We start from the raw sequence: 18292 nt of genomic DNA, 5'->3' as shown, positions 1-18292 counted from the left end.
TGTGATTTGAAGCCCTTGTAGGACAAACTATAACCTGGATGGCAGAGTGTCTACATCATAACATGAGGAAGGTTCACAGTCTGATGGCGACTCAGTTCAATCAATACCAGAATAATTATGTCAGCCTTTCTGTTCCCTTGTGAAAACTGATTTGTATGCTTCAAAGATAAAAACGTGTTCCATCTCTTCTTCTTCACCATAACATTTATGTTAAACTCACTTTGTGATATCGAGTGATTTTATATAAAAACTGCAACATATTGGTGTTGACAAATGCGTTCTGATTATTCTTTTTTTCTCTGCGCGCAGTTCTTGTGTTTTATTGCAGTTCGCCCCGACGTTGAGTGATGAGAATTTAAATATATTCTACCTATAAGCCTTCGCTGTCGTGTGCCTCGCTCCTATGCGCCATGGAGCGATTGGCAGCTTCATGGGTTGGGCAGACAAAGCTCTATATGAAAACACGTGACGGGGTTCGGAGAAGCTGCGCCTCATAAGAGTGAAGACACAAAGAAAAAGGCTGGAGAGACGCTGGAGGCAGCAGCAGCAGCATCGACACTTCCAACCTGTTTCCAGAGAGAAGGAGCGCACTCCGGGTGACAACTTCGACTTCCACAAAAACTTCAGCTGCATTACGAACTGAAAACAAAGGGATAAAACTGAAAAAATTAGTATTGCTAATTGAATGCGTGGCTGTTTTATTTGAGATCTAATACTTTTTGTGGTTCAGCAATGCGCTTCTGGCTCGGATTTACGCACGACAATAAAGGGCGATTCTGCACACTTGAAAGAATTATGTAAGGTAAAGAAACACTTTCATTCATTTCTGTCTTTAAATAACAGTAGCAGAGGGGATTTTGTTGTTATATTAGCAGTAATAAATTCAAATTCCATATTTGACGAAATATCGCACAATTATATCTTAGTATGAGTTTAACATAAATAATAATTTTGTTACTAAATTTTACTATTGCAATCAGTAGTGAAACCAATAGTGAAACTGCAACAAATTGCTCTTCTAAATCCGTTAGGCACTTTAGTAGATGTTACTAACAAGCTTGAGAAGCCAAATGTAGAAGAAGTCTAGGTTTGTTTAAGTTGTTCTAGTTATAAAAAGTGTTTTAATATGTTTTTGTATGCTGGTTGCCTGTAGGTGCCTATTGAGTATTAAAGTCCATAGAAATAAGAAATCATGGAGTGTATGCATAATCAAAAACTGAGCCAGATTAGTTGAAAATTAGATTTTAATTATTGACTTCATGACTTTCTATGTCAAACATTTGCAGTGAAATGCTGTAATTATGTGAAGGTTATTTTTTGTAAATGGAATCTTTCTGCATCAGAGGCAAAGGCTGGACTTTTGCAAACACACCAAAGAAAAAAAATTATTCAGGGCTATAGAGATGTTCAAAAATCTAATATTTTTTTGTTATCAATCTGTAGGTTGTTCCGTCATCTCAGACTGCAGTATTATCCTCAGACACAGCCATGAAATCTGTGCTCGATGGGGTGGCAGACACCACCTTCCGGACTATTACATCTGGGTTGCAGTATCTAGGCTCCAACGACGCCAACTATGATGACCCCATCAATGACTTGAACTTAAAGGGCAGCTTGTCCATGCAGAAGCCCCTGTCTGCTTTTCGCAGCAAGGTACCTGCAGATGAAGAGCTTATCCTCAAGGGCATCCCCTTCTTCCCCACCAATGCCACAGACTTGTTTGGCAACAGGACCACATTTAGAGATGAGACTAATAATATACAATGTGGCGAGAACTTTATGGACATGGAGTGTTTCATGATCCTGACTCCCAGCCAGCAGCTAGCTGTGGCTGTGATGTCTCTGACTTTGGGTACTTTTACAGTGCTGGAGAACCTGGTGGTGCTCTGCGTCATTCTGCAGTCCCGCACCCTGCGCTGCCGCCCGTCCTACCACTTCATTGGCAGCCTTGCAGTGGCTGACCTCCTGGGCAGCGTCATCTTTGTCTACAGCTTTTTGGACTTCCATGTTTTCCACAGGAAGGACAGCCCCAATGTGTTTCTCTTCAAGCTGGGGGGAGTCACTGCATCGTTCACGGCATCAGTCGGGAGCCTCTTCCTCACTGCTATCGACCGCTACATCTCCATACACCGGCCACTTGCCTACAGGCGCATTGTAACTCGAACCAAGGCTGTCATAGCCTTCAGTTTGATGTGGACACTCTCGATCATCATCGCAGTGCTACCTCTGCTTGGCTGGAACTGTAAACGTCTCAACTCAGTCTGCTCAGACATATTCCCCCTGATTGATGAGAACTACCTGATGTTCTGGATCTTCCTGACCAGTGTCTTGGTTATTTTCATCATCTACGCCTATATATACATCCTGTGGAAGGCACACCACCATGCTGTGCGCATGCTAAGTCGCGCCTCCCAGAAGAGTCTTGTTATCTATTCAGCAGATGGGACTAAAGTGCAGACTACACGCCCTGATCAGGCACGCATGGACATCCGTTTAGCCAAGACCCTGGTGCTCATCCTGGTGGTGCTGGTAATCTGCTGGGGTCCCTTGCTTGCCATCATGGTGTACGACCTCTTCTGGAAGATGGACGATGACATCAAGACAGTGTTTGCATTCTGCAGCATGCTCTGTCTTCTCAACTCCACCGTTAACCCCATCATCTACGCCTTGAGGAGCAAGGACCTGCGGCGTGCCTTCCTCAGCTCCTGCAACCTCTGCCAGAGCAGTTCCCAGCAGCTGGACAATAGCCTCGAGTCGGACTGCCAGAACAGAAATGCCAACATTTCTGCCAACAGGGCTGCAGAGAGTTGTGTGAAGACCACTGTGAAAATAGCCAAAGTAACAATGTCTGTGTCGACGGAAACATCTGCTGAAGCTGTCTAATTAGCCATCAAGGGGGGAAAAGTGTAAATGTCATCCACCTTGAACCCCATTTCACATGAAAAGCAAAGGTTGGGCATTCCAGAAAATTTCTCTCCTGAAAGTTCTTGACTCTCATTCTCACACAGATGCTTTAGTGGCTCCATTATTTTATTTTGGTGGATAAGTACATAGAGTGCCAAAGTGCCAAATGGTATTGGAAGATCGTAGAAGGGACTTGCAATTTGAAAAGGACTTGGAAAGACTATCATAAGTCTGCTGTTTGCCACAGACTTCTTGATATCCAGTCAGCAAAGGCATATTATATTTTTGTACTGTGAATTCAGGTTTTGAAAAACTCTATCTTCATTTATGGGATAAGGGGCTACTGCAATTTCTAAGTAGAGATGTTTTACAGTGTCATGTAGAACTTGGTATGTGTCTCGAACCATACGTATTACTATTCATCGCGCCTTGACTTCCTATAGGCTTCATGTTGCATAAATGCATTTTTGAAACTGAATTTTAAAAAATATATATTATTTTGTTCCAGAATTGTATGATTTCTGACATCACTCAGATAATTATCAATGTGTGGGGAGATATTTTTGAGAAATGAAAGGTCAGGTAAAGTTATAAACCATGAAATATCAACTCGGACTTGTAGGTGTAAAATATATTTACGAAATCTCATTTTTCAGTGGTAAAGTGATTTCTTTACTAGCTGCCTGCTCTTGCAGGGTAAAATATCTTTATTCAGTTATGTACCAAACAAATGTACAGTGTTTAATTGCAAATGAAGTGTTCCAGTTCAGCTATCCAGCCAAGTCAATTCAAACGCCAAGCTTTTTTTGTTTAAAGCCTGAAAGATTAAAAAAAAAAAAAAAGAAGAAGAAAAAAAGAGAACAACACAGTGCTGGTCACTACTGTTGGAAACTAAAAATGTTTTCAGACTAAGGCTCCTTTTGTCAAATGTTTAATTTTATTGGACTCCGCCTTGTATGTATGTGTGGTACCTTGTGACTTAGTGATCTGTTTCCAACCCTAAAGCCTTTTGATCATTGCAGTGAATTTTTCTTAGTGCTACTGTTGCATAAAACAAAAGAAACCAATGCACAGGGCTGTTGAATTGGTTTTGACGTGACTCTGAATAACATAAAAATAACTGCTGTTAATTTTTTACCTCTCAAAATAAAGAAACAAAGGTCAGTGGCTTGTAACTTAAATGGAAGTTTGTGTGTAAGACTTATGTGAAGAACAAAACTGACCTTAGATAATCCAACATAGCAAAGATGTGGTTTTTTCTGATAGATGATGTAGAACTTTTAATCTAGAAATCTCACAGCAGAATTGTTCTGTAAACATTTATCTCATTGTGAAGTTTTCCAGACAGCTGTTTATCAATATGCTTCTGCTGGCTCTTGTAATTTTAAATATTAAAGATCAAATGTCAACTTGTGGCTTATGTACATTGGTGGCATAATGAGGAATCTATGACTTCAAAATCACCTTCGGTCAAGTGTTTCTGGTATTGCTGTGTTAAAACTTTTGAATAAAGTTGCAGCTGGTGTCATGTTGCTTGCAGGTGTTTGATTTGATTAGTTGACGACAGGAAAATGACTGACGAAAGAGGGAACATCTAAGCTCTATGCTGACAGAAGAACGCCAAGGCCCGAAGCTCTGTGCTACTCAGTCATTAATAATGTTTTACTGCCCCCTTGCGGGTGATGAAATATTGCATCTTTGCAGACTTTACTTCTACTTCTCAGCATCTAAAAAGAGACAGATTTTTAGTTAAATAAATAAAATGAAAACTACTGTTCCACTTTCCCTGCACGGTGCACCATCTGCCATTTCCTTTTATTAAGGAAAAATTGAAACATCTGTTGATGCAGATGTTCTCTGCATTTTTAACAAAGGAAAAAAGAAAGCGTTAACAGCTCTGTACTTAATTTAGACTTAAATAATAGCTAATAACACTAATAACAGATTTAGTGATTTTCTTTTTTTTACTCTGGCAGAAATCAAACAGAGCAACCATTTTTTCACAACTTACCCTTTAGTCTTCATTGAGTTCACATAGCATATATTTCATCATTTTTTTTAGATATCTTATTGCATTAGTAATTATTTATATTGGTGTAGAGCACAACAGGAAAGCAACAATGTTATTCTGCTTTTAATGTTAGGAAATTTGGGGCTTTTTCACTATCGACCTCAACTCTTAGGAGTGTTGACATTTACAGCACTGCTCTCTTGAGAAACACATTTAGCTGAAAGTTCCCTTAAGAAGCAATTATTCTGTTATTTTAACCAGAATATGTGACATTTATTAATAAATGTAATCATTTGTAAAGACATTTAGGCCACCATATTTCATCTAATTTAAAAAAAAAAACAATAATGCTATAAACTACAAAAATAATTTTGCAAGCTTATTAAGCACTCCAACTAAAAGTACAGTTATATGAATTTTCCCAGTGAGAAGGTTTCTTCCATTTGTATTACCATTCATTTTATATTATTTATATATAGTAATTAATGTATGTGTTTGACATATTATCAAATAGTTTTTACGCAACATGTAAGTGGGTAGAGTAGCCAAAAATTGCTCTTAACTATAAGTGTAGAACTACTTAAAATGCATTTAAGTAGTTAAACTTGAATAGTAACCTGGACAAAAACAGCCCTGAATTAGATTACACATAAAAGTTTATAAATGGTAATAATAAATATAAATATATAATAAATAGAAAATCAGTCAGAGGTATTGCTTAATCTGATTTCATATAGCCATACAGAGAAAACATTAAATTATATGCAGGTTCACTTTGAATAATAATAAAAAACAAATTGTAAGAAAATAAATCACATGAACAAATTTACAAATTTCACAACATAAAATACTTGAAACCAATACCAGCGATAGGTGATGTGCATTTACTTGTCATTTCTGGACGCGGGTAAATACACATAAAATGTCTTTATTAAACATATTTTATTTAATTAAAAAAATAATATGTATAGACTCAATTATTTAATTAATTATCGTATGACTTTTTTAAAATTTTAAATGAAACTAAAACTTTGCTTTTGATTTGTGGATATCCCAACAAACAAAACAAATTTGAAAAAAGACGCTTCCCTGGCCTTTAGGGAAACGTAGTCTTCAAACAATATAAAGAAGTGAGAGAAGGTTCATTAAAAAACTACAAATTCCAGCACCAGCTCAGGTTCTTGCGCATGCTCATAACTAACTAAGAGAAGGATAATAAAAGAGAAGCTTCTCCGAACCGTTGCAATCGCTGTGGCGTATGACTTAGTCTTAAAATCTGGTTTCATCCTGGTTTGTGCTGCTGTTTTTTCTTAGTTATTTTATTGAGATTATCTGGTAATGTAATCTCTTATTTATACTTTTTAAAATTTATCAGTGGAGGACAGGGATAAGCATAAAAAGGTGCGTGGCTTCCCGAGTCCTGAATCGCCGCTGCTCTTTTTGTAGTTAGCATTAGCAGCACCGTGGCCCAGGCCAGCTACTTCCTGGAGACAAGGCACTTTTAAGGCTTCGCTTTTCGCTTGTTTTTGATATAGCTAAGGTATAATGGCTTGTGGGGCTACTTTGAAACGTACTCTGGATTTCGATCCGTTAATGAGCCAGGCTTCCCCGAAAAGGAGGAGATGTGCGCCGGTCATGTCGCCGGTATCTTCCCCACAGAAATATCTGCGTATGGAACCGTCGCCTTTCGGAGAGGTCTCGTCTAGACTGACCACAGGTATGATAATTGGTGACACACAACTTGGCAGTGTTACTTATGTTAAATTTTATAATGTTCACATGGTCGCTGCTTGTTAACTCGTTTATCATTTCCTTATTAGTTTACTGTAAAGTGTGCATGTAGTATAAAAAGATGACCATTGTGGTGGTCCTTTTCAGTTACCTTAAATATATGAACCATCTATGGCTTACGAACTTTTAAATGTGCGTACATTATAATCTTCCAGAAATTTGTTTACTGTAATGCAAGTGTGAAATTGATAACTCCTGCTAGCATGCTATTTAAGCTAATTTGTAAAGTCTCCTAGTTGGATTAGATAGATAGATAGATAGATAGATAGATAGATAGCATTTATTGTCATTGAACAGAATTCAACGAAATTTCCATTAGGTGTGTGAACTCCGACTTTCCTTATTTCTGTACAAATAAAGCTCTTTAGTTTAAATATATATTCTTATTTATGGACCGTACTTTATCTTCTCTTAGAACAAATACTACACAACATAAAACAGGAGTACAAACGCCTTCAGAAACGTCGACACCTGGACAGCGCCTTCCAGCAGACAGACAGCTGCTGTCCTCTGGACCTGCAGAACAGCCAGGCTGGGTCTCCTTTACCAGGTAGACACCATGTCCATGTTCTAATAAGGATTTAGTCTATTTTGTACATTTATAATGTTCTCCTACTTCCAGTTCTAAGTCTTTTTGTGTGTGTGTGTGTGTGTGTGTGTGTGTGTGTGTGTGTGTGTGTGTGTGTGTGTGAAATTACACCCAGTTCATGTTGTGAACAGTATTTGTGTTGCATGTTAGTTTTTGGTATTATTTGAAATCTCAAATAAATTAACTGTGAATCTGACATTTTTAGCTCTCTTTAGCAGCTTATTTATCAGTCAGCACAGCTTGTGCTTTGTTGTTGCTAAGAGAAGGTACATTAGATCCTTACTTTGACTCAGATTTCAAAAGATTGCAAACATTTCCATGTCAGATTGAAATGGAGCAACCTTTCTGTTTTTCTTTCAGTCCTACTCTCTCTTGCTTCATAATAAACTGCAGAAATGCCACAGATAGGTTGCTGTTATGATGATACTGTAGCTTTTTTTTTTCCTATTTCAATCACTCCATGATTGAAAAAAAAGTCGGATTTTTTTACCACTGGACAATTAAAGGTCATGTCCTGTCAATGACATGATGTGTGTTTGTAGCTGATTGTAAGAGCTTTTTAAAACCTTGATTCTCAAACTATGTATTTATGTAAATTTTTGTTTGTTTGTTTGAGGATTCTTAAGTTTAGCACAGAGACTTGAACTCACATGAAAAATCTAAACTTTCCTGTAAACTCTGTGAAGCTTCTCCTGCCTTTAATTCAGCATAATAAAGCCAGACCTGCTCAGTGTTTCAGGGATGTTGGTGGTAAATATGTGAAATTTTTCATGCTATCTATGTTGACGCTCCTCACAGGTACTTCTTCAGATGCCTCATCTCCCACCAGGAAGGAGCAGCCACTATTTTCCCTCAGACAGGTCGGGATGATCTGCGAGAGACTACTGAAGGAGAAGGAGGACAAAATCCGAGAGGAATACGACGAGATTCTGACGACAAAACTTGCTGGTGCGATTTTTAAAAATGTATGGTATACTATTAGAGTTCTTGTAACAACATTTGCTGACGTGATGAAACTGCTCCTTCTTTCGCAGAGCAATACGATGCGTTCGTCAAGTTCACACATGACCAGCTGATGCGAAGGTTTGGAGAGCAGCCTGCGAGTTGTAAGTATCCATAACATCACAAAGTCTTCTCACCCATTTTAGTGTCTTCACGCTGACTCCATTGTCAAGAATTTGTCATAAGTCATGTTTAATCTCTTTAGTCAGGGAAAGACAATTTATTTATTTTTTCTTAATGTTAATTGCTCATGAAATCTATAAGGTAAGATGGCACTAGGTTCTCATTACAAGATTGAGAAGAATTTGGTCATTTTAAAGTGTTTTTGTTTTATTACGTTATGTTGAATTTTGTCCTTTATCCTGTATAGGTCAAGGCTGATATCTGTCACAGATAAAACAGTTAAATTACTGCTAAACAATAGTTTTTGTGCAGTTTTCCCCCTAACTTTGCATATGCATATATAACAGAATATCAACAAAAATATATATTTTAGAAAAACAAATGTAGAAGGAATAGCTCCTCTCTCTGCAAAGAATGAATAGCATGTTGGCCAGAGGTTAATGTGTTTAGACTTCATATTATCATTTGATTTATAGAGGAAGTCATAATAGTGTGTGACCGGAATCAATTATCTCAGTCAGAAGTGGAAAAACTTTAAACCAAAAATAAAAACTGAAGTGTGTATTTATTAAATGTATTTCTTGATTTTTCTCTTTTCTTTATAAGGTTGACAAAGTGCTGTAGTGCTTAAAAATAACATCTGATTTTTTTTTCTTTAGCAAAAAGTCCTTTTATATTTTTCTTTGCTCACATCTGTTGTACGTTATTGTACCAAAGGAAAGAAAAAATTTATTTTTTGCCTCGTAAGCCAAGTTTTAGGTAGAAATCTTTACTAGAACATTGACAGTAGGAAGAAAATGCAGCTGAAAATGTGCCTCTTATAAATAAATGCATTGTGTCCTGGTAAGATCACATCATGCAGAAGCATAATGTAATGTTTATTTCTTGTTTTTCTTACAGATGTCTCCTGAGTCCTGCTTTCTAATCTCTGGATATTCCCTTTGCTGCCAACTACTCCAGGGACTTGGTGGATCTCATTGGACTTTTGCTGTGCCATATTGCCTCTCTGTGGACTCACTGTCTCAGGCATCAGTTATTGGCATCAACATTTGCTGTTGCTCAGAGGGTTTAGGAGAGTTTCGTGCTGCCAACATGTCTCAGAGACTGCCTGTGGCCTCTTGACTGCCGTGTTGCATTTGGCTTTCCTCTGATGCCTTCATAAAAGGCTGTCATTACACACTTGGCCTTTTTTGATTTAACTTTTTTATTATTTCTTTTGAGTTATTTCACCAAGGATGTGAGTTGTGCAGCTTTTCTATGTCTACTTTTTTTTTTAAAGAGATTGTAGACCGAATAGTGGACTGACTGGGTTTGAGTTTCAGCAGTTGTCTTGGCTTTCTTCAACATTGTATAAAGTGTTCCGGTTATTACTACTTTTAGATTTGTACATTTGTATACACTGTATTTCATTTGTTTCTTTAAAATTTTTGGCTTGACTTTGTTTACTGTATTCCAATGTTCTGACTTATGTTTGCTGTAGGTTTAAAGGGGCTTTGATTCAAATGTAATGAATAAAAACTTGGCACAAACATATTCTTACTGCTTTTCTACATTTTTCTTTAGCAAAAAGTCCTTTTATTTTTCTTGAAGTATTGAATTTTATACTTGATTTAATAAAATTAAATATAAATTAACAAAGGCACAGATGTATACAAGAAAAATAATTGACTTATTTGTGAAATTTATCCCATAAGTACAGATCTTACCATGTTTTAGGCCTACCTTTTCTGACCTCAGTCCACCTGAATAAAGCTTTATGGCTTCAAATATTACATAATCTTTTGAAAAAAGACAGCCTTTCATATTTACTGTAGGAAAGTTTTGTAATTTTTAAAGAATTTTATTTTTAGGTTTTAAAATGAAGAATAACTTACTATAAGGGAATGGATGTAGCCCATGAGGAATAAAAGCACAATTCATAAAAAAAAAAAGATCTAAAAACGTTGCAGCTATTGTCATTATGTTGCGGAAATGCAATCCCATTATTTAAATTAACTTAATTCAGTATTTGAATACCTACATTTAAAAGCATCAGTTCATTAAAACTGTTAATGAACTGAAGATATTGAAATTAAGTTATTTAAAAAACTTAATTCAATAATTAAATGCATTTAAAAGCATCAGTTCATTATAAAGTCATTATGGAAAGTCTTGAGTCTGCAAGTTGCAGACTCCTGTTTCAGACGAAAGTGGTGGCGGTAGGACGGGAACACTAAATCGAGCAAACCTTGCCGAAACTGAGGCTGTGATTGGACGAGCGGAGCGGAAGCAGCGTTAAACCGGAAGTGTGACATCTCTGCCAATGTGAACAGGTCGTGTAGAAATGTAATATTGTTTTATGAAGTTTATAGTTAATGTTTGGCTTTATGCTTAGAAAACATGACTTGCTTTTTTAGAAGAAAAATTGCTGCGAAGGTGAGCTTGACAAAACGACGCGTCTAAGTTTTATACACAATATCTCAGACCTTGTAAGATGGTCAGTTTATTTGCTTGTCTAATTTTCCAGCTTGCGAAGACGCTGCAACAGTCTGAGGATGTTTTTGTCCCAGCTCTGACTGCTGTTCCTGTGTTAAAGAAACGGTTAAGTTTGTTTACTTAATTTGCATCCAGTCTGCAGGTGCCTTTCATGTTTGCTGTTTCGCTGCTCAGGCGTAACTCCAGGATTGTTATGTTTTTTTTAGTCCGAGTGCCGACTTCAGGCTGTCACTTGAAACATTACGAGTCAACGGGATTCTGGCTTCCAGTGGGGATCTTCAGTTGCAGACAGAAAACCTGGCTGCCCAGGTCAGATTTATAATGCAAGCAGAATATGAATAGGCTCCAATAAGAGTGAAAATGACAAGTGACATCACATGCAGTGTCTTGCAAAAAAAAGCAAATATTTTCTATCCTTTTCAACTTTGTATTTATGTAAAACACAAACGTCATTATCTTTTAGTTGGATTTTATTTTATAGGCCAACACAAAGTGCCACATAAACAAATGTTTCTGATTTATAACTCATTAGTCTTATTTGTTCTACGCTGTTTTTCAGCTAAAGCCAGACAGCGTGGTGGAAGAGATTTCAGCTCGACAAGGGTTGATTTACTTTAAACTAAACCGCAGTCTTCTTGCTGAGGTTTGTTTGCACTGACCTGACTCCCAGAGAGCCCAACAAAAAGTCTTGAATTCTTCTGATTGTTACATTTCAACCTTTTCTGTTTCAGAAACTGTTGGAGCCATTTGGGAAAGGCGAGAGTAATAACTTTGGGTTAAATAGTGAACTTTTTGAAACTCTGAAGAGAGGGACCATATTAGTGGAGTTCAGGTGGGTTTAGATATATGGGTCTGATAAGAAGTATATTAATATATTTAAAATTTGATTTTAAAACACAAACTTTATGTGTTTTTTAGCTCCCCAAATATTGCTAAAAAGTTTCATGCTGGGCATCTGCGCTCAACGATTATTGGTGAGTTTGAGAAATGTATCTATTTTGCATGCATTTCTGCTTTAGCATAATGCCCAGGAATAGCACTCATACTACTTGAATCTTTGAAACTTAAGCAGTAATTTTATTTTACTAACACAAAGTAGTGCGCAGAGAAATGAGACTTGGTTTTCAAAATGGTTCATACATAACAAAGGGAAAATGTGACTATGGATGTTATTTAGGAGTAGAGGACCAAATACAAATACACAGCTAATATGCATTATTTTTTTTAAGTTGAAAGTATTGGAAAATTGTAAGGTGATCATTTTGATTAAAAATGTCTTTAAAATAAATCTAACTTTTGCATTTTCAGGTAACTTCATAGCTAACCTGAAACAATCTCTCGGTAACAATGTTATCCGAATGAACTACCTGGGAGACTGGGGCATGCAGTTTGGTGAGTGTGTTGTGCCACATATGCTCCTGGAAGTGAAATTACTACTTGACAAACCACTAATGTGAACTGACTTGAACTTTCAGGTTTGTTGGGAGCTGGATTTAGCAGGTTTGGGTGCATGGAAAAATTAAAGGAAAATCCATTACAGCATTTGTTTGAGGTGGGTATTTTTTTTCCTTCTAAATTGCTTTTAGTTCTGAATTTGAGTATATTTAAGTATTTGTTTTCATTCACAGTTTTTGGTTATAAAAGACAGTTGACTGTTGCCTTTGGTTTTATAGTACAATGGATTTTATGGTATTATTTGCTGTCTTCTGTACTTCAGGTTTATGTTCAAGTGAACAAAGAAGCGGAGCACAGTGAAGATATCAAACTTGCAGCTAAAGACTTCTTTAGACAGCTGGAGCAGCATGAAAACCAGGCCATGTCATTATGGCAACAGTTCCGGGAGATCACAGTGAAAGAGTATCAGCATATTTACAAGGTCAGTTCTCTCTCTGAAACACAAACTCAGTGTGAAACATGAGGTTATTCAGACTTTTTTTGTTTTTTGAATTTTCAACAGAGGTTAGGAGTCCACTTTGATGTATACAGCGGGGAGTCATTTCACCAAGCCCAAACCCAGGAGGTGATCCGGGAGCTGCAGAGCCGAGGTCTGCTGAAAACCTCAGAGTATGTAGATGCCTTCATTCATAACTGCACTTGTGGCCTTTAGGGATGGCACTGATGCAAATGTATTAGATTTAAGATTGAATTATGCTTCTCCTAACCTGTTGTGCACAGCTATGACGTCAGGATGAATGCATCCTGACATCACTATTGTTAGCATATTAAATCACCAAGGACTGATCTGGGGGTTTTGAGTAAAATTTGTCAGTTGTCATTACTCTTAAGTTTTTATGATCTGGAAATGACCATGTTTGAACAAGAACAGTAAGCTTGTAAAAAGACAGCTCAAATTGTTGAACATTTAGGTGTAAATGTATATGAATATTTAAGTACCACACTGTTCAAAAATGCCTCAACTTAGCATTTGATTTAAAAAAAGTCATTTTCTCTGGTTTGTTAGAGACACAGATGTGCTGATGCCAGCCCCTGGTGGAAACTTGTATTAATACGGTTCAGGGCAACAACTGCCTAGGGTTCATCTTAAGGTTATGAAATACATTTAGGTCTTATGTTCAGGTGTAGATAAATAATAATATTTTTTAAAACTACTTGTCCTGTTTTTCTTTTTGTTGTTTTTTTTTTTTTTTTTTTTTTAGAAAAAAGGCCTAAAAGTGCTAAAAGCTTTACGTTTAATTTAAACAATCGATGGCCAACATTTTTTGCATGGTCATGTTTTCCTGAAACCTCATGATTGTGTTCTGTCATGCCTTTTTTTAAACGTAGACAGCTAAAGAATATTTCTAGAAAGTAATTATATTGTTTTCTGATGATACTGTTTTTCTGTCTCCTCATTAAAGGTTCAAAATAGTATCTTAGTAATCGATTACAGACTCTTACAGTGTGATGATTACTTCCTGGACCTTCATTTGTCAGACAAAGGAGCTTATTTATTTTGAGCCTCGTAAGGACCCACCAGAAGAGCATATCATTTACAATAAGGATAGATTTTGGACTAGTATCTCAGGACCTTGGTTGACTGTGTTTTAATTTGATTTAAACAGAGATCTGATTACCAAGCAGATTTAACCCCATGTGCAGAGACATGCAGGGATGTAGTGTGGGCCTTCGAACATTTATTTGCTGATTTAATAGGCGAACAGTGCAGAACAAAAAGAGTTTAAGTAGTATTGTGAATATTTAATTGAATTCAGCTGTTTCACCTGTTTTTTCCTGTATCTGGAAAAAACTGGTGGTTTAAAAAGCCAAGAAAATTGCCAGCAAGCTCAACTACGTCCCTGTCAAAGGACTTCATCTAATTACGGTCTGGACAATGCTGCAGTGGTCAAACTGAAAATTAATTATGGATGCTGAACAGTGAAAGTGTAACCATATAGAATAATTTTGCTAGAGACATATTTATTATGTTTTGACTTTTTTCTCTCTTTTTCTGCATGTATAATTTATATATGTATCTATTATTGTGTTAACAGGAAGGGAACCAGCGTGGTTGATCTCTCCCCAAATGGAGACATGAGTAACATCTGTACAATACTCCGCAGTGACGGAACGACCCTCTACATCACCAGGTAAGTGCAAGCAAGATTTAAACCCAGCACAGGATGTATACCTGTGAGAGGGTCTGCAGATCAGCGCTTAAGTTGTTTTAGTGAATGTTTAATGTGTTTTATTCTGAAATCTGAAATTATTAGATTAAGGCACTGAAATGTTTTCTCTCACAGGGACATTGCTGCAGCTATCAGCAGAAAGGAAAAGTACTGCTTTGATGATATGATTTATGTGGTAAGAGCTGAAAGAAATCAGTTATTATTTTTATCTACTTTACTTTTATGTTGCTTTAATTAGGTTTCTGTCTACATCTGCTGCATTAAATAAATAGGAGAATTTCCTAAATGAAATGAACCTTCTCTGGACATTGTGCCTTAAGAAGCTCTGAATGTATCTAGGTGTCAGGGTTCCTACATAGTTTTGAAAAGTCTGGATTTTTGTTTGACTGTTTTCTCAAGTCTGGATAAGTATGGAAAAAAGAAAATGTAGTTTCCACAATTGTCCTTAAACCACATCTAGTGAAACAACGTATTTTACAAAAGATGGCAAACTTTGCAAATTGTACTTTAAAGAATTTTGCATTTATAGCTGGATAAAGTGGTTTTTCAGTTGTGCTGTATCATGATTTGTATAATCTCCAGAAGACAACAATTTAAGCAGTTAAGGTAAAAATTGTGTACACATGTGCAGAATGTTCTAGAAACTGCTAGAAAAAAATAGAAATTTGAACCTGAAAAACTATAGAAATTTGAAATGCAAAAAATCAGGTTTTCACTTTGTGTGAAAACCTGATTTTCACGTATGGTCAGTTATGTGTGGAGATCTTAAACTGCCAACTCACATTTTCCACCTGCATAACTACCATTTAATTCTCCTGGTTAATCTGTTTTTTTTTTCTTTTCAGACAGACAAAAGCCAGGAGAATCACTTCAACCAGTTGTTCCACATTCTCCTGACAATGGGGAATTCTTGGGCTGAAAGGTAATAACTGTGTGCCTCAGCATCCTGTACATCTGTACCTGCAGATGTACAGAACATGTTCCACCTTTGGCAAGAAAGCCAAGAGGAATAACAAGATGACCAGGAAATAAATCACTTAATCCCAGAATGTCCTGACTTTATAAAATCACATCTGAAGTTGATTATGAGTGGCTTCAGAAATGTTTCATAAAGACTGACACAAAACAGTAACATTATTGCCTGTAAGCAAATCAGTGAGAAACACTTTATTCCTATTACATGTGACTGTTTCTCTATATACCACTTATTAAGTTAACAGCTCTTTATAATTCAGTTTCCTTATACTCTAGAAAATAGCTTAAGCTCTTTAAATGTGTGTGCTTCCTTAATTTAATTGATATTCATGTTACTGTATCTTGTATAACAATTCAACAGCTTTAAATTTGAATTCATATTTAGGTGTGGTTGTGTTATCAGGTGTCGGCATATGTCCTTCGGCCTGGTGCAGGACATGAAGACCAGGACAGGTGAGGTGGTGTTTCTGGAGGATGTGCTGGACGAAGCTCGGGCCAGGATGCTCCACAACATGAACCAATCCAATAGTAAGGCCGTCCACATTTAAGTAATTTAGCATTTCAGATCATTAGCTGCTGTTAAATATTGCTACATGCTTGGATCTCAGTACTTATACTTGTAAAAAAAAGTAATACTACAGCAGCACATGATCACAAATCTAGTTTAAATTTTTTTTTTTTTAGTATATTCCAGTTATTAATGAATCTCTGTGATCCCTTGCATGTTTTATATAATCTAACTTGGTCTGGATGGTCCTGCAGTGCAGCATTCTGACAGTCCTACAGAACAGAAGCAAGATCCTGCTTCTGCAGAACTAATTTCAGTTAAATTGGTAACAGACTGTTTTCTAATCTATGCTGTACGTGCTCTAATTGCTGGCAAAAAACAAAACAAAAAAACAATAAAAATAGAGAACATAAAAAAGTATCACATTTTTTTCCACCACTAACTGACAAATATAGCAGACTGTTGGCTTTTCTTTCACAACTCATGGCAGACTCACTCTGAAAATGTATTGGGCAGGTTAATCTTGGGAGTGACAGTTTAGACGTTTTTCATCTAAATTGCTGTGGTTAATATGGCAATAAAAAGCATGTTCTTTTAAAATAGAAACAATGATGACCAGAATAAGAAGCTTATCATTTAGTAGGAGTGAAATAGTTTGAGGCAGTAACACCCATAATCAATCTTTCCACAGCAACGAAGGAACTGGAAAACCCAAAAGACACAGCAGAGAAAGTGGGAATCAGTGCACTAATAGTCCAGGTGAAGCATCACAACAGATTTTCACAAAATCCCACGAGTTGTTTTGCTTGTTGACAGGAAAATGATTTTTTTTCCCACTGTTGTATTAACAGGATTTTAAAGGTCCCCTTCGGTCTGATTATAAATTTGACTGGGATCGGATGCTGCAGGCTCAAGGCGACACTGGGGTCTTCTTGCAATACACACATGCCCGACTCTGCAGGTAAGCATGAGTTGGTATGGTAGGTATGGTTATTTATAGCAGTATGATTCATATTATGGCTTACAGATGATTACACAAAATTAATCACAAAAAGGTTATTTTGTATAATCATGGGAAAGACTCCTGACTTGAATTCAGCAAATGCTGTTCATACCTTTCACTTCAGAGTAAAACACTAAACATAATTGCTAAAGAAAGCTGACTGTATCAAAGGATATTAATTGAATGTTTAGTGGAAGGAAAAGGTGCAGTAATGTCCCAGGGTCTGGATGGAGAGGCACAGAATTGAAGTTTTCACGTTCAGTAATGATTTATAGACCTACTTTAACTGCTGCTGTTGGTGCAGTTTCAGGTTGTTCAATAGACTGAGCACCTCCATGTCCTGCTGCATTGATGCAATTATGTAATCCAAAGGAACCGACAACCAAAAGAGTTTCTGTATATTTGTTTGATTAAAAATCTTCTAATTGATCTTGTGAAATATTCCAACTTTCTAAGAAACCCTATGCCCATATTCATCAAATTAACAGCAGTAAATGCTTGAAATATCTGTGTGTCATGAATCCATCCGTAGTTTTGCTTTTTGCTCTTTGAAAAAACAGGACTAACAGGACGTATAACATAAATCAATCATACAAACTGTAATGTTTTGGCAGTCTAATGCAGAGGAATGAAGGTGTGGAGGCAGCTGCGTTCAACCCATCCTGCCTGTGTGACCGGACCGGTGTCGCCATCCTTCAGCACCTCCTTCGGTAAGCATACAACCTTCCACTGTGCTGTGGAAGACTGTAACAACATCACAATCTACCAGTTAAATATTAATCCGTTTGTAGTTACGATGAGGTGTTGTATCAGTCGGACCAGGACCTGCAGCCCAAATACCTAGTCAACTTTTTACTGAAGCTGAGGTAAGGAACCGGATGTTTGGTTTGAGGGTTAGTCCTGCAAAGGTTCAGAACTTTGAATAGACACACCTGTTCATACTTTTATTAGAACTCTGTACCTTACAGCCACTTCATCGCTTCAGCACACAGAGAGCTGCCAGTGAAAGGAAGTCCTCCAGATGTTGCACAGGTTTATAACAAAGCACTTCTAACTATACTTGAATATGCAAAATTACATAAAAACATTTTAAAATGTCTTTTTGTTCACTATGCAGGCAAGGTTACGACTGTTCAGTGCAGCACGCTCCGTTCTGGCCAGCGGGATGAGAATACTTGGAATCACACCAGTTCAAAAAATGTAAACTAAACCTTTAAAGCTCTTTGGTAGTGAATACAAAGTCCTATATTTTTCTAAATAAAATTTAAAAATGCATACAAACTTC

General features: G+C 36.8%; 3 protein-coding genes across 6 annotated transcripts; all 3 read left to right on the top strand.

The window, feature by feature from the left end:
- The first annotated feature begins 424 nt into the window (after positions 1-424).
- Positions 425-4436, top strand: cnr1 (cannabinoid receptor 1). 3 transcript variants are annotated; one of them, XM_028040793.1, is made up of 2 exons: positions 425-797; positions 1444-4436. In XM_028040793.1, the coding sequence occupies exon 2, from the start codon at positions 1489-1491 to the stop codon at positions 2881-2883; it is 1395 nt and encodes a 464-aa protein (XP_027896594.1). In that variant the 5' UTR covers positions 425-797; positions 1444-1488; the 3' UTR covers positions 2884-4436. The 3 variants fall into 3 exon arrangements, with proteins under 3 accessions (XP_027896594.1, XP_027896593.1, XP_027896595.1); XM_028040792.1 differs by having other exon boundaries at positions 428-802; XM_028040794.1 differs by lacking the exon at positions 425-797 and adding an exon at positions 1303-1309.
- A 1688-nt stretch (positions 4437-6124) lies between these two features.
- On the top strand, positions 6125-9953 carry akirin2 (akirin 2). Its single transcript, XM_028041094.1, has 5 exons — positions 6125-6632; positions 7122-7256; positions 8094-8243; positions 8330-8401; positions 9321-9953. Exons 1-5 carry the CDS (start codon positions 6461-6463, stop codon positions 9329-9331), a joined length of 540 nt encoding a protein of 179 aa, XP_027896895.1. The 5' UTR covers positions 6125-6460; the 3' UTR covers positions 9332-9953.
- A 722-nt stretch (positions 9954-10675) lies between these two features.
- rars2 (arginyl-tRNA synthetase 2, mitochondrial) lies at positions 10676-18288 on the top strand. 2 transcript variants are annotated; one of them, XM_028040610.1, is made up of 20 exons: positions 10676-10835; positions 10927-11000; positions 11102-11204; positions 11455-11538; positions 11627-11727; positions 11814-11869; positions 12204-12287; positions 12371-12447; positions 12613-12771; positions 12853-12959; positions 14387-14482; positions 14636-14696; positions 15367-15443; positions 15900-16024; positions 16696-16763; positions 16856-16965; positions 17622-17717; positions 17799-17873; positions 17976-18039; positions 18125-18288. In XM_028040610.1, exons 1-20 carry the CDS (start codon positions 10800-10802, stop codon positions 18209-18211), a joined length of 1740 nt encoding a protein of 579 aa, XP_027896411.1. In that variant the 5' UTR covers positions 10676-10799; the 3' UTR covers positions 18212-18288. The 2 variants fall into 2 exon arrangements, with proteins under 2 accessions (XP_027896411.1, XP_027896410.1); XM_028040609.1 differs by having other exon boundaries at positions 17976-18288.
- Positions 18289-18292: the final 4 nt, after the last annotated feature.

This window comes from Xiphophorus couchianus, chromosome 15, assembly GCF_001444195.1.
Source record: "Xiphophorus couchianus chromosome 15, X_couchianus-1.0, whole genome shotgun sequence".
Lineage (NCBI taxonomy): Eukaryota > Metazoa > Chordata > Actinopteri > Cyprinodontiformes > Poeciliidae > Xiphophorus > Xiphophorus couchianus.
This window is presented reverse-complemented; position numbering and strand designations above follow the sequence as displayed.

Coding starts and splice junctions, on each gene's coding strand:
- cnr1 (XM_028040793.1), top strand. CDS start 1,489: ATGAAATCTGTGCTCGATGGGGTGGCAGACACCACCTTCCGGACTATT.
- akirin2 (XM_028041094.1), top strand. CDS start 6,461: ATGGCTTGTGGGGCTACTTTGAAACGTACTCTGGATTTCGATCCGTTA. Junction 6,633..7,121: donor CTCGTCTAGACTGACCACAG/GTATGATAATTG, acceptor ATCTTCTCTTAG/AACAAATACTACACAACATA. Junction 7,257..8,093: donor GGCTGGGTCTCCTTTACCAG/GTAGACACCATG, acceptor CGCTCCTCACAG/GTACTTCTTCAGATGCCTCA.
- rars2 (XM_028040609.1), top strand. CDS start 10,800: ATGACTTGCTTTTTTAGAAGAAAAATTGCTGCGAAG. Junction 14,483..14,635: donor ACGACCCTCTACATCACCAG/GTAAGTGCAAGC, acceptor TTTCTCTCACAG/GGACATTGCTGCAGCTATCA. Junction 17,874..17,975: donor AACTTTTTACTGAAGCTGAG/GTAAGGAACCGG, acceptor TGTACCTTACAG/CCACTTCATCGCTTCAGCAC.